At 40.7% G+C, this 12380-nt stretch overlaps 1 protein-coding gene across 14 annotated transcripts in view; it reads left to right on the top strand.

Moving 5' to 3' along the window:
* CADPS (calcium dependent secretion activator) overlaps positions 1-12380 on the top strand; it is a 492502-nt gene that overhangs the window by 418916 nt on the left and 61206 nt on the right. For all 14 annotated transcript variants that reach the window (XM_030927221.1, XM_030927190.1, XM_030927201.1 and 11 more), the window contains 2 exons: positions 3381-3455; positions 4344-4427. In XM_030927221.1, coding sequence (XP_030783081.1) covers positions 3381-3455; positions 4344-4427 — 159 coding nt within the window. The remainder of the gene's footprint in view (positions 1-3380; positions 3456-4343; positions 4428-12380) is intronic.

Below are 12380 nucleotides of genomic sequence, written 5' to 3'. Positions count from 1 at the left end.
CGGGCAGATCATGAGGTCAAGAGATCGAGACCATCTTGGCCAAGAGATCGAGACCATCTGGGCCAACATGGTGAAACCCCGTCTCTACTCAAAATACAAAAAAATTAGCTGGGTGTGGTGATGTACAACTGTAGTCCTAGCTACTTGGGAGGCTGAGGCAGGAGAATTGCTTGAACCTGGGAGGTGGAGGTTGCAGTGAGCCAAGTGCTACTGCACTCCAGCCTGGCGACAGAGCAAGACTCCATCTCAAAAAAAAAAAAAAAAGAGGGGGGGCAGCAGAGAGGACTGGAAAATGGTAAAGCTCCGTCTTTGTACCGTATCTGGATAGTCAATCAGACTGCAAGAGATATAATAACAACATTGTCTAGTAGTAATGTTTGGTAATTGAAAGATGCCCCAGTGATATATATACCACTTCACGGAGCTTCACATCTGCACAGAACAATATATCTCCCAAGAAAGATCAAGGAGTGAAAGCAGAGTTCTCACTATTGCTCCAGAAAAGCAAGTTAATCCGTAAGTCTCATGTATCATGGAAAACTGGCAAAAGGGATTCACGTATTCTGTAATAACTTGAATAGGAATAGGGGCTGCTTTGATATTTACCTCTTTGCTACATGATAAACAGAGTAATTATTACCCTGCTCTATCTTCCCCAAAGAAGATTTTATTTAAATTGAGGCATAATTTACATACAATAAAATATAGAGATTTTAGGTGAGTTTAGAGAAATATATATACACATGCAACCACCATGTTAATCTATTAATAATAGTAGTAGTAATACTGCCATATAGCACTTCTCAGTTTCTAAACCACGTTTCCATGCATTGCTTCATTATTTGGTTAAGTGAATCTGATGTCTGTATTCACAAGTTATAATTCTAGCCCCACTACAAAAATGAGGAAATAGACCAACAGAGATTGACCTGCTAAAGTTTCCCCTGGAAGGGAGAGACAGAATAATCATATCAAAATACTTTGTTTTATAAGCAGAAAAAAAGAAATATTCATTATAACAGAAGAGGAATGGAGATGATAATATTTGTATGGAGTGAAAGGGAGAGATAGTGGGACTGCCTGGAGAAAACATTAAGGCCAAGTTTGGCATGGAAGAATTGAAATGGGAAGAGGTTCCCATAAACTATCATATTTCCATAAGACACAATGTCTCAGCCATGTCTCCTTATGAAAGGGTTTGAGGTTCCTAGCTCCTGAAGAGAAACCTCATTTCTCTTGGGAGAAAGAATGACATCATTAACTCCTCAGAGTAAGACCCTAAATCTTTGTTGATGTGTGGAGAATAATTACTCTTGTCTCTATTTGCCACTTCAGCCCAGTTTTTCAAGAGAGTGTTTTGTTTCTCAATGATGTTCTTCTTTGCTTGGGGTAGAAGGCCCTCATTTTGTATTTCATATTATTTTGCACACGGCTAGCTTTTCTGATTTAGTTTATTCCCATAATTAATAAATGTGAATCATTTATAGCAATGCAAAGAAAACCTAGACGAGTGAGGCAGTCACATGAGGAGGAAAAGTAAGCATGTGATTCTGGATCTTATCTCAAGACCTAAAAATGAATTTGGAGCCCTGTCAATTTTCCTGAATTCTTTTGCTCTGACATCTTTCTTTGTGTTTCTAGCAAAGAATTCTGCAGATAATTTTTTTGCATTTAGCTTCAGGTTTATGCCACTTAGGAGTAAATTCCTTTTTGAATCTAGCAGTATAGCCAACATGGGTTCTGATTCAATGGGACTACAACATACAAGCCATTTGCTGTATTGTTTTTCCTCTAATCAATTAAAATGAAACTGGAGGAAATGACTAAGTAATAAGACTGTCTCTCTCTACCCTTATCTTCTACTTGATGAACTTGAATAACTAATAATATTTGAATCACAATGACAGTTGACAAAATATTTTCACATCTAGACTCTCACTTGATCTCCAAAACAGAGACTTATGAATCTGAAAGCATGACTGCCAGGAAAGGGCTCAGGCACTGGTTTTTAAAATAATAATATTAGCGTAGACCCACTAAAAATCTTTATACAGGGTTGGCTTTGTTCCCGTTTCAAAATCAGAGTTTCTTACTGGTTTCTCCCTTCTCATTGGCCCAGGATGGTAATATTATTATCTCTTTTGTTTGTTTTTTACAGATAAGGAAACTGAGTTAAATTTTCGTAGGTAACATGACTTGCCAACTTTGCACTGACACTTTATCCAGGTCTTCCAATTACAAACAAACCTTGCCTATGATTCTAAATGGATTTACCTAATTCGCATCCCTTTGCTCACGCTCAATAATTCTGATTGCCAGTTATCAGAATATTAAACCACATTACTATGGCTTATATCCATATGTTTACATAGACTTTTGAATATTTTATTTAATTTTTACTTTCTCATGTATCCTTTTGTCCTAATTTTTATTTGCACTGATCCTTTTTTTTCTGTTCCTAATTAATCATCCTTCTGAAAGTTTGCTAAAACGTGGGTAAGTGCATTTTCCTTTTCAAATAACAATGTTTTGCATTGTTATTTTTTGTTAAGGAAATATGGGATAATTCAAATGGATACTAAAATGATCTAATAAATGTCAAGGAGCTGGCATATAATATTTTGTGTTGAAATCACTTTTCCTTTTTCCCTGGCATTTACAGCGGATTTTTATTTGTGTGGGGGTTTGTTTTCACATTACTGTTTAAATGTAATTGACAGGCACAGTTAGAGAAATTTAAAAACTTAGCAGTGGTCTCGGTGTAGGCTCGAATACTGGGTCTGCTTATCCATGAATGGAGAAAATGAGTGGCTTGCCACAAGGATTCAGAAAGAGACACTTTGCCTTTACACTGAGTCAAGACTTGGAGATAAAACAAGAAGTTCTGAGGTATTAACCCAAAGAACCTGAGGGTTTCAGAACAGTTTTTACAAAATTAGTCACAGTGTCTTCATCAAATTCCCTTTGGAAAGGGAATCTACTATCTAAGCCACAACCCCCAGCAGTTTTCCAAAGATAATTTTTAATCTCCTGTGTTAAATTATTACAGTATCTTGCTTTGTAAGATCCAAATCAACACACTGCTGGGTCATTAAGTCATTCATGTGTGCTATTCGTAGAAGTATTTATGTGTCTACACACATTAGAGGCATCGAAAGCCTTAAGTGAGGAACAATGAACTTGGTAATATTTTTAAGAGCTTCAGATTTCTCTCCATCAAAGAACTGGAGTCAGGATCTTACAGATATTTCTGGGACTAAGGAAATAAACTGGGTCTGCAGGCCAGGCTTTATTTATAAATTATGTTGTCTAAAAATTACTGATGGATGCAATGCCATCACCTCCCAAACATGCTAATATTTGTTTTTCTGTGTTCTTAGCATCAATACCATTCAAAAATAGACGAACTAATTGAAGAAACTGTTAAAGAAATGATAACACTCTTGGTTGCAAAGGTAACCTCCAGCTTCAGGTGAAATGTTTCATTGTGAACACTGCTTTGTTATGTCTCCGTTTCCATTAAAATGTAACACGTTAAAAAGTTGAGCTGGATACTTGCGTCTCTCAGGAAACAAGATTGTACGTCACCCAGCCTCAGCTCTAAATGATTTTCCGATGATCTCGAGCCGTGTGAAGATAAATTGATGAAGTGGCATATGTTAACTTAATAAGAATTTGTCCCCAAACGTCGCGCTAGGTTATACAGGAAATGTTTGTTTTGTTTTTCAGCACTGACAAAGTTAGATTTTTAAATACAGAAAGTTAAACGGTAATAAGGAATTCTGCCATCATGAAAACCCCTTTTCCTCTAGTTTCACATGCAGTGAGAGTCATAATAAAACATAAAAGTCAGATAAAGCTATTTCAGTCACCCTCATGAATTATAGAATTTTAACTAAGTAATGCTGAATGGGAAGACATTTATATTTGCCAGTGCTAAACTTCTGTTTCCCCCAAATTACTGATAAAATACAAATAAAAATAGATTGGATTAAATGTAGTGCTAATATGTAACGTAGAAACTGCTTTGCGCAGTTTTGGATTTTAAAAAGTGCATTTAATATTATCGCATGCTATATGCAACTCAATAATATTTTGTCACTTTGCACTTCTGTAACACTCTATATTTGCAATCACATAATAATGAAGAGAAAGCCGGATAAGTCAAATATTTCTATGTAAAGGCAGTCTATTCCTTTCTCCGAAGGCGGGAATCAAATAATAGACTGCAGAAGTGAACGGAGGGCTCGATCCCAGCCTTTATGTGGTTGGGAAATGATGTGCTTTATGGTGAACAATTATAGTTTGAAATAACATTTTTTTCTTTTTTGCTGTTTTTCTAGTTCGTTACTATCTTGGAAGGAGTGCTGGCAAAATTATCCAGATATGATGAAGGGACTTTGTTTTCTTCGTTTCTGTCATTTACCGTAAGTAAAGAGCTTCTTTCTTTCCTGGCTTTTGTTTTAATTTTTGGTTTTGGTTTGGGAGAGGAGTTATGTTGTGTCATTTTGTTTTGGGATGGGTGTGTGTGTTAATTACCGTCAACTATTGTATAATATTAACACTCTGTGAAAAGCCAAACATTTCATAACAGCAGGTAATCCAACATCATTTCTATATCATTTTTAAATGTACAATATGTGTGTATTTTTATGAACACACACACACTTTTCTATATGTATGCATCCAAAGAGTTGCCTGCCTAAGCCCACCTTAGCTAGCTCTGGCAAATGACTTAATGTGCGCCACCGTTTCCTCATCTGTAAATGAGAAAAATTAATTTTAGAGTTTGTAAATGAAGACCTGCACACAGGCCTGCAGATATGTTTTATATGGTCCTCACTGTGTCAAGTACGTTCTTCTTAACTGAATTGCCTACATTTAAAAATCAGGAGAATTCACAGAAAATTCTGTATTTCTGGGGGTGCCTGCATAGCATGCTAGGTGCACAGCAAGTCTGCTGGAACTGTGTCTTGGGGGTCTTAGACTGGACATGTGTTTACAGTTTGCTATAACTCCCTCCTGGCTGTTTCACTCATTCACATACCTACCTGGGCTTGGGAGCCATTTAAGTTTACAATTTCTGGAACATATGATCTCATTATCTGCAAATTCCAAGAGGCTCTGATTTTGTGCCAGAATTGGGCAAGGGCATAGAAATGAGGTAGCTAAGGCTGGGCCGAAACCAGCCTTATTTTCTATGGATAAATGATCAGTGGAGATGGTTGCTATAAATGGGCTGCTTCAGGGGCCCAGTTCTCCCACTCTTCCTGATGCTAGGCAGGCACCACAGCTGCATGCTCCCTGCCATTTCCGACAGCAGGTTCCTGCTGGCTCTGAGACTAGCTGTTTTCCTCTGACAACACCATAGGAAAGGGAATCAATTTAGGACCCACTGCCTATGGGTCTTTAAAACATTCTCACTGTATGAAGAATCTTTCAGATAGTGATTGAATGCCAAGACAAGGCCCAGCACAGGGTAGTGGATAGCACATTATCGTCCTTGGAATCTAACAGAGCCAGGCTCGAATCCCATTGCCAATGTTAACAGCTGTGTGATCTTTAGCAAGTGTCTCATCCCCTCGGAACTTCAGTTTTCTCATTTGTAAGGGAGTGCGGGACAGATAATATCTTCCCTAATGAGCTATCATGAAGATAGTAATGTAGGTGAAAGAGCTTAGCATAGGCCTAGCTCATAATAGATTTCAATAAATGGCAACTATTATTTTTTAAAAGTAACTAATATGAGTATTATAAAATGCAAACATACATGCACACAACTTCTTTCCAAATATACCCTACTTTGATCTTTCCCCAACCCATACATTAATATTTTGGGGAACTAAGGGAAATACAGACAGAAAACATTTAAAACAGTTTCTTCTGATATGCAGTTCTGACCTTCCCAGGTATAAGGATTGAATTCAGTCCCAGAGGTGTGATGGCCCTCATCCCTGAGCTTTACTGGCAAAGGTGAGGTGGGAAGGGGATAACGACAGTAGGAATTCCATCTAATTTCACTCTATAGAACCTCCTATAATATGTCACAGCTGAAAGGAAACCTATCCAACCCAATCCTTTGACAAACAAAGCAGCCAAGGCCCAGAGAGGGGAGTGATTTGTCTAAGGTCACACAGCAATGGGCAGAGTGGGGACAGGAACCATTGTGTCCTGCCAGCTTTCCCCCACCACTGAATGGCTTCCTGGAGAGAGTGGGATTCAGCTGGCAATTGCCTGGCACTGGAAGGCAGATGGGCAAATGAGAGGGGAAGATTCATAAAGAAGGATTCAGGGCACATGAGTGGGAAATATTAGACAGTGTTTCTTTCCTCAGTGAAGTCCTGGAAATGGTGAAAAGAAACAGAATTCAATGCAACATTTCTGGAAAATGTTTCCCTGACACCCACAGAAGACATTGCTTTCTTTGCGTCTTCATTTTGAGCAACTGTTTTTGTTGCATTGGACTTGAACCTGTAAAACCCAGGAAAGCTCCTCTGCTCTTTACTGAGCAGAATTCAATCCACCAAGGGCCGCACCCTAATTACTGGCCTACCAAGAGGACTATGGGAAGGTGGTCCAGGGGCAGTGATATCAAGAACAGGGCATCAGGGAGTCTCACAGGAGGGTTAGAGACAGGACACCCAGAGCATCCTATGCAGAAGTGTTCAAACTGAAATTCCCATCCTCTCATCTCCCTTTTCAGAGACATTTTGCAGCCTCACAGCATGCCTAGCAAAGGCAGTGTAATGCAGAACACTTCGGTGCCTGTTGCTGGGCCTGTAACTTCCCTCCTTAGTGACACTTCTCCCACACACTTGGCCACCCCAGGCCAAAAGCACCCACTTATCATTTGCAGCCCGTGTTCTCATCTCCTGCCAGTATTCCAGTATTAGAGAAAGTGAACTGTGTTTATAGGTGGCAGGAATATCTCCACACATGGATTCTGAGTTCCTGCCCAAATTCCAAATGGCCTTTGAAGGCTTCCATCAGCCCAATTGCGTTAATTCCCCAGGAGTCGAGTGGAAGTAAAAGGGTTGAGCAGAGGCAGCAGGTATATTGTGCAAAGAGCTTGAAACCTGTGAAAGAACCAGCTGTGAGTCCTAGGACCCTGTGCAGAGGCATAGAGATAGTGCCGACGCTCTGGCATGAGTTCCTTAACTCCGCTCCCATTTCTGATTCAATTCTTCAAGTATTACTGTGCACTTACCACGTCCCCACCTCAGCAGGGCTGCCAAGGATGAGCCATGTGCTCTGCCCCCCAGAAAGCTGACGAGTATCGACAAATATGCCACCCTTTCCCCCTCTTTCTCCCGCTGAGCGCCTCCTTTCCTGGGTGGGCTTGTTTCATGGTCCAAGCCAGACATTTTGGAAAACGTCTGCAGTGGCACGGAGCAGGCAGGAATATTTATTTCTCGTCTCCATCTGCATTGCTTCCTCTCTTGGAGAGGAGCTGGGGGGAGGAGGGAGGATGAGATGTGGCTTCTTCGTGCCAGCCCGAGAGGCGCCCAAGCGCACCCTCCTCTCCTCCCTCACCAGCTTCAGCAGCAGTAGCAGTCTGGGATTTATGGAGGCAGGCGCCTTTCGAACTTTTGAAAGATCAGCCCAGTTGGAAGACGCAATTAGCAACTATCTGCCCATTTCCCTTGACTGCAAGATGTGCTTTTGCGTGGGATGCCTGTTTGGAAGGGTCCCTGTCTTGTGGGTAGCCACTTGTTGTTCTTTTAGGAGGCCAAGAAGAGAGGCAAGCAGGTACCCATGTTCCTCCCACAGAAAATGACAATGCTTTTCTCTGTCCTCTGCAAGTGTTAACAAATATGCTGGTTCTGGAATGAATTCATTCATTTACTCAACTTCTGTTTACTGAGCACCTATGTGTCATGTGCTGTGCTAGGTGCTAGGGACACAGCAATAGGCCAGAAAGGTGTGTCCTCGGCTCTTTTGGGAACTTACATTTAGTAAAGGAGACAGGCAATTAAAAATGAAAGAAAATTATCCAGTGGGAGAAGCATTTCCACAGGACATAAACTGAAGAGCAAGAGAAAGTGGGGAGGTGATATGACTTCAGCCAGGATGCTCAGGAAAGTTCTCTCTGCAGATGACATGAGAGACTTGAGCTCTCAAGCTTGAAGGAGTCAGCGATGGATACAGAAGAGGGGAGAATCTTCTGGACAGAATAGCAGCTGCATTAGCCAGGAGGCAGGAAAGCAGGAGGCGTTTTTGCGGGATATTCTAGAGGTGACATAAACATGGTTTAGGGATTAAGTGAATGTTGGGGGTGGAGACTTGACTGCAGAGGGCAAAGGTGGAAAGCTTGAGAACTATGATATACTGAAGAGCTCAGCTGAGCTAATGAGTCGTGAGAGTCCATGGGGTACAGTAAAAAAGACAGCACAGGGTAGGGAGAACTGGGATGGTAACCCAGCTCGGCTCCTTACAAGGAGCTGTGTGACCTGGAACAAGGGACCACATCTTGGCTTTTAATTTCCTTCAGTGTAATATGATGATGGTTATATTAGATGAATTCAGAAGTCTAAAATAACTATAAGAGCTACAGCTCCTATTCCTTAAACATTTGCTAAGTGCCTGGCACAAAGCTACCTGCTTTAAATGTATTTTTCCTGCTGAATCTTCAGAACAATCCCATTCCAACACTCTTCTGCAGATGTTGAAACTAAGGCTCGGAAAGGTTAAGTGCACCCCCGCTCACGTGAATTCTTCCTTCACTAAACCCTGAGGCCCCTGCAGAAGAATAAAGATATAGGAGTAGCCCAGGCCCCACCTCAAAGCAGACAGAACCTTTATTAAGTTCTGTCTGAACTTTATATCAAGTCCTCTGAAATTCCTTAGAATTCAGACATCCTCCTCCGATCAAACAAATCCATTTGAGGTGGTCACAACACAACATGGAAGCCACTCGCAACAGGAAGAATAAAACATATCTTAGGGCTGTCAGGAGCCTGAAACCTACCGTATGTCCAGTCTTCTTTGTCTTAAGTTGCCCTCACTCACCCTGTTTTCCTTTTACCAGCATTTTGATTGTCTTGCCACCTGGAAATGAAACAAAACAGATATGTTTCTCCCCACTAGCATTTTTGAGAAGAGCTGGAGTTTGTGTAAATCAGTAGCATCAACTGCTTTTGTGCAGAGCTCTTGATGCCATGCCTTAGAATGTGAATGCCACCTGCGTCTAAAGCCAGAACTGGATCAATGAAATTCACTTCTGTTCACAGAACATTTTAGTTAAGAGGCAATCTGAATTCTAGAATGGGGTGAATATCCCTCAGAGTTTGTTAGTATTTTCTCTCATGGCATTTCACTTATGCTTTGGCTTCAGGGAATGTCCAGGGTAGGAGAGACGGCTTTTTACAGTGTGGGTTGATGATGAGTGATGAAGACAGAGGTTTTGGTTTACCCTCCAGAGGGTAACATCACCAGATTATTCACTGCCAAATACATGTAATTTTTAAGTCAATTGGCTTCTACATTTCAGAGTGGAGGTGTCTGCCTTGGACAGAAGCATCAACTGTGGTAGTAGTAGCTGGCGTTTATTGAACACATACTATATGCCAGACACTGTGCTAAGTGTTTGCATGCATTTTCTCATTTGATCCTCACAATTACTCTATGCAACTGATTTAATTATCATCCGCATTTTATAGATAAGTGATGTTGAGTGATTTGTCAAAGTCATATAGCTATTAAGACTCTACCCTAAATTGCTCCTTTATTATTAGAAAAATGTTATTCCCCACAGATACACAGAAATCTGTAGGTGAAGTCAATTAGAGGCTTTTCCAGAAACTATCCACTAGCTGATACCACTTCTAAGAAAAAGAGCCGTCTATTTTTCATATATTACCAGCAAAAATAATTTATAAAGATTTTACTCAACAGCCAGCTATTTTACCGTAATACTGAAGTAACAGACATTCAAAATTCCCCACTTCCTTTGTGCTGTCCAGATAATCATTCATTTCACATTAGTCCTTCATTCTATACCTGTTTATGGAGTGCCTACTATGTGCTAGACACTGGGGGGTTAGCGATGAATAAGACATAAAATGCTGTTTATTGGACATTTGCATGAGGGAGATACATATTCTCAACAAGTAATTTACAAGCATGGTGATTACTCAGAAAGAGAGAGTAACCAGTGCAGTGCAACTATGGCCCAAAGGAACCTAACCTCATCTAAGAGACCGCTGAAGGAAATGATATTTGAGCCGAGACCTAAAGAATAAGTAGAGTTTTGCTTGGCAAAGGAGAGAACAAAGAGTATTCCAAGATACAAAGACCTGGAGGTAAAAGGGAAGGTCTAGTACATTTTAGGAACTAGAAGTTCCTTGTGACTCAGGGAAAGGCCAGGCCAGAAGGAGAGAAATGGCAGAGATGGAGTTAAAGAGCAATCAGTGCAGGAGCCTGATCATGAAGGAGCTTGCCTATGGTACAGACTTTAAGGGTTTTGAGCAGGGAATTTACCAAAATCAATTCAGCTGGAGAAATTAAGGCAGGTCACAGAGAGACCAACTCCCTGTTATAAGCCAGCTGGGCTTATTGGTCTTCTGATGTTGGAGCTGAGGGCCACCTTCCAATGGAAGTCACCATTTATTTCTTCTAAAGTATTTTGTTCATATGGGCCAACCAAAAAACGCTGCACTTTAAAGTTAGAGAACTCTAAAACACTGATCTGCCATATCTTCTGTCAATTTCTTTCATCAGCCACTCCCTAGTGTTTCAGAATTTGACATCCCCTTTGAGGTCTGTGACAGATCATTTTATTGCCTAGTAGGACATCCTTATTTCCAGTTGATGCCATGAAAATGGAGTTAACAATTAACACACTTGCTGTCCGAAGCAACCCTTCAGAAGCTTTACAGAAGAGAAAAGATGAGTATCCAAAGTTAACCATTTCACTTAATACTGTGTAGTGAACAGCTGGATATCATTCAAAACAAACGTAAGACAGACACAGTATTTTCTCCAGACTGTGTGGTCTAAGTGACCAGGTCACAGAAATGCTAGCTACAAAAGAAATACCTAATGAATGTGGGTATTTCCCAGCACTTTGGGAGGGAGAGATGGGCGGATCACCTGAGGTCAGGAATTTGAGACCAGCCTGGCCAACATGGTGAAACTCCATCTCTACTGAAAATACAAAAATTAGCCAGGCATGGTGGCAGGTGCCTGTAATCCCAATTGCTTGAGAGGCTGAGCCCAGAGAATCACTTGAACTCAGGAGGCGGAGGTTGTAGTGAGCCGAAATCGCGCCACTTCACTCCAGCCTGGGCAGCAGAGCCAGACTCCGTCTCAAAAAAGAAATAGAAAAAAGAAATACCTAATGAATAGGTACATGGCTTCAAACAGGAAATAGATGTCATGAAATTAACTATAGATTCTATGCTGACCTCCAAATCACATGCAGTGGGAAGCTTATCACCAGAAAGTTAGAGAGTGATTAAGATAAAGGTGTGACTGTGAAGCCCAGACTAACAGAAACATAGGCAGGCTATTGACCGTTTCTCAGCCTTGGTTTCTTCATCTATAGAGTGGGAATGCTGATAGCTGCTTCAGAGAGCCACTGGGCTAATAAGAGATAAACAGTAGGCCTTTCATAACACCTGGTATATAGTAAGTAGGTGCTCCATAAATAGCCATTCTTAGCCTTACTGTCAAATTACTCAAAAGTGTAAGAAAGTTTACATGACCCTGGTGCTTTTTTTATTTTTATTTTTTTAAATTATACTTTAAGTTATGGGATACATGTGCAGAACGTGCAGGCTTGTTGCATAGGTATACATGTGCCATGGTGGTTTGCTGCACTCATCAACCCATCATCTACATTAGGTAATTCTTCTAATGCTATGCCTCCCCTAGCCCCCCACCCTGCAACAGGCCCTGGTGTGTGATGTTCCCCTCCCTGTGTCCATGTGTTCTCATTGTTCACCTCCCACTTATGAGTAAGAACATGCGGTGTTTGGTTTTCTGTTCTTGTGTTAGTTTGCTGAGAATGATGGTTTCCAGCTTCATCCATGTCCCTGCAAAGGACACGGACTCATCCTTTTTTACGGCTGTGTAGTATTCGATTGTGTGTATGTGTCACATTTGCTTTATCCGGTCTATCACTGATAGACGTTTGGGTTGGTTCCATTTTCTTACCAGTTCAGTCTTAGCATACCAATCATTTCTCCTGTAAGCTGTCCAAACTATTATCCATGACAAGGTCAACCAAAACTCTTGTGACTTATATTTTAGCACATTCTTGCATGCAAAAATTTGATTCATCAAAGACATTTTCCATTATGTTTAGTATTTTTTTTTTTTTTTTAGCATTTTGTGTTTTATTTTAATGCTAAAAGAATTTTTCGGCCGGACGCAGTGGC

This window comes from Rhinopithecus roxellana, chromosome 1 (genome assembly GCF_007565055.1).
Source record: "Rhinopithecus roxellana isolate Shanxi Qingling chromosome 1, ASM756505v1, whole genome shotgun sequence".
NCBI lineage: Eukaryota > Metazoa > Chordata > Mammalia > Primates > Cercopithecidae > Rhinopithecus > Rhinopithecus roxellana.
Note: the sequence above shows the minus strand (reverse complement) of the source record. Positions and strands in the feature narration are given on the sequence as shown.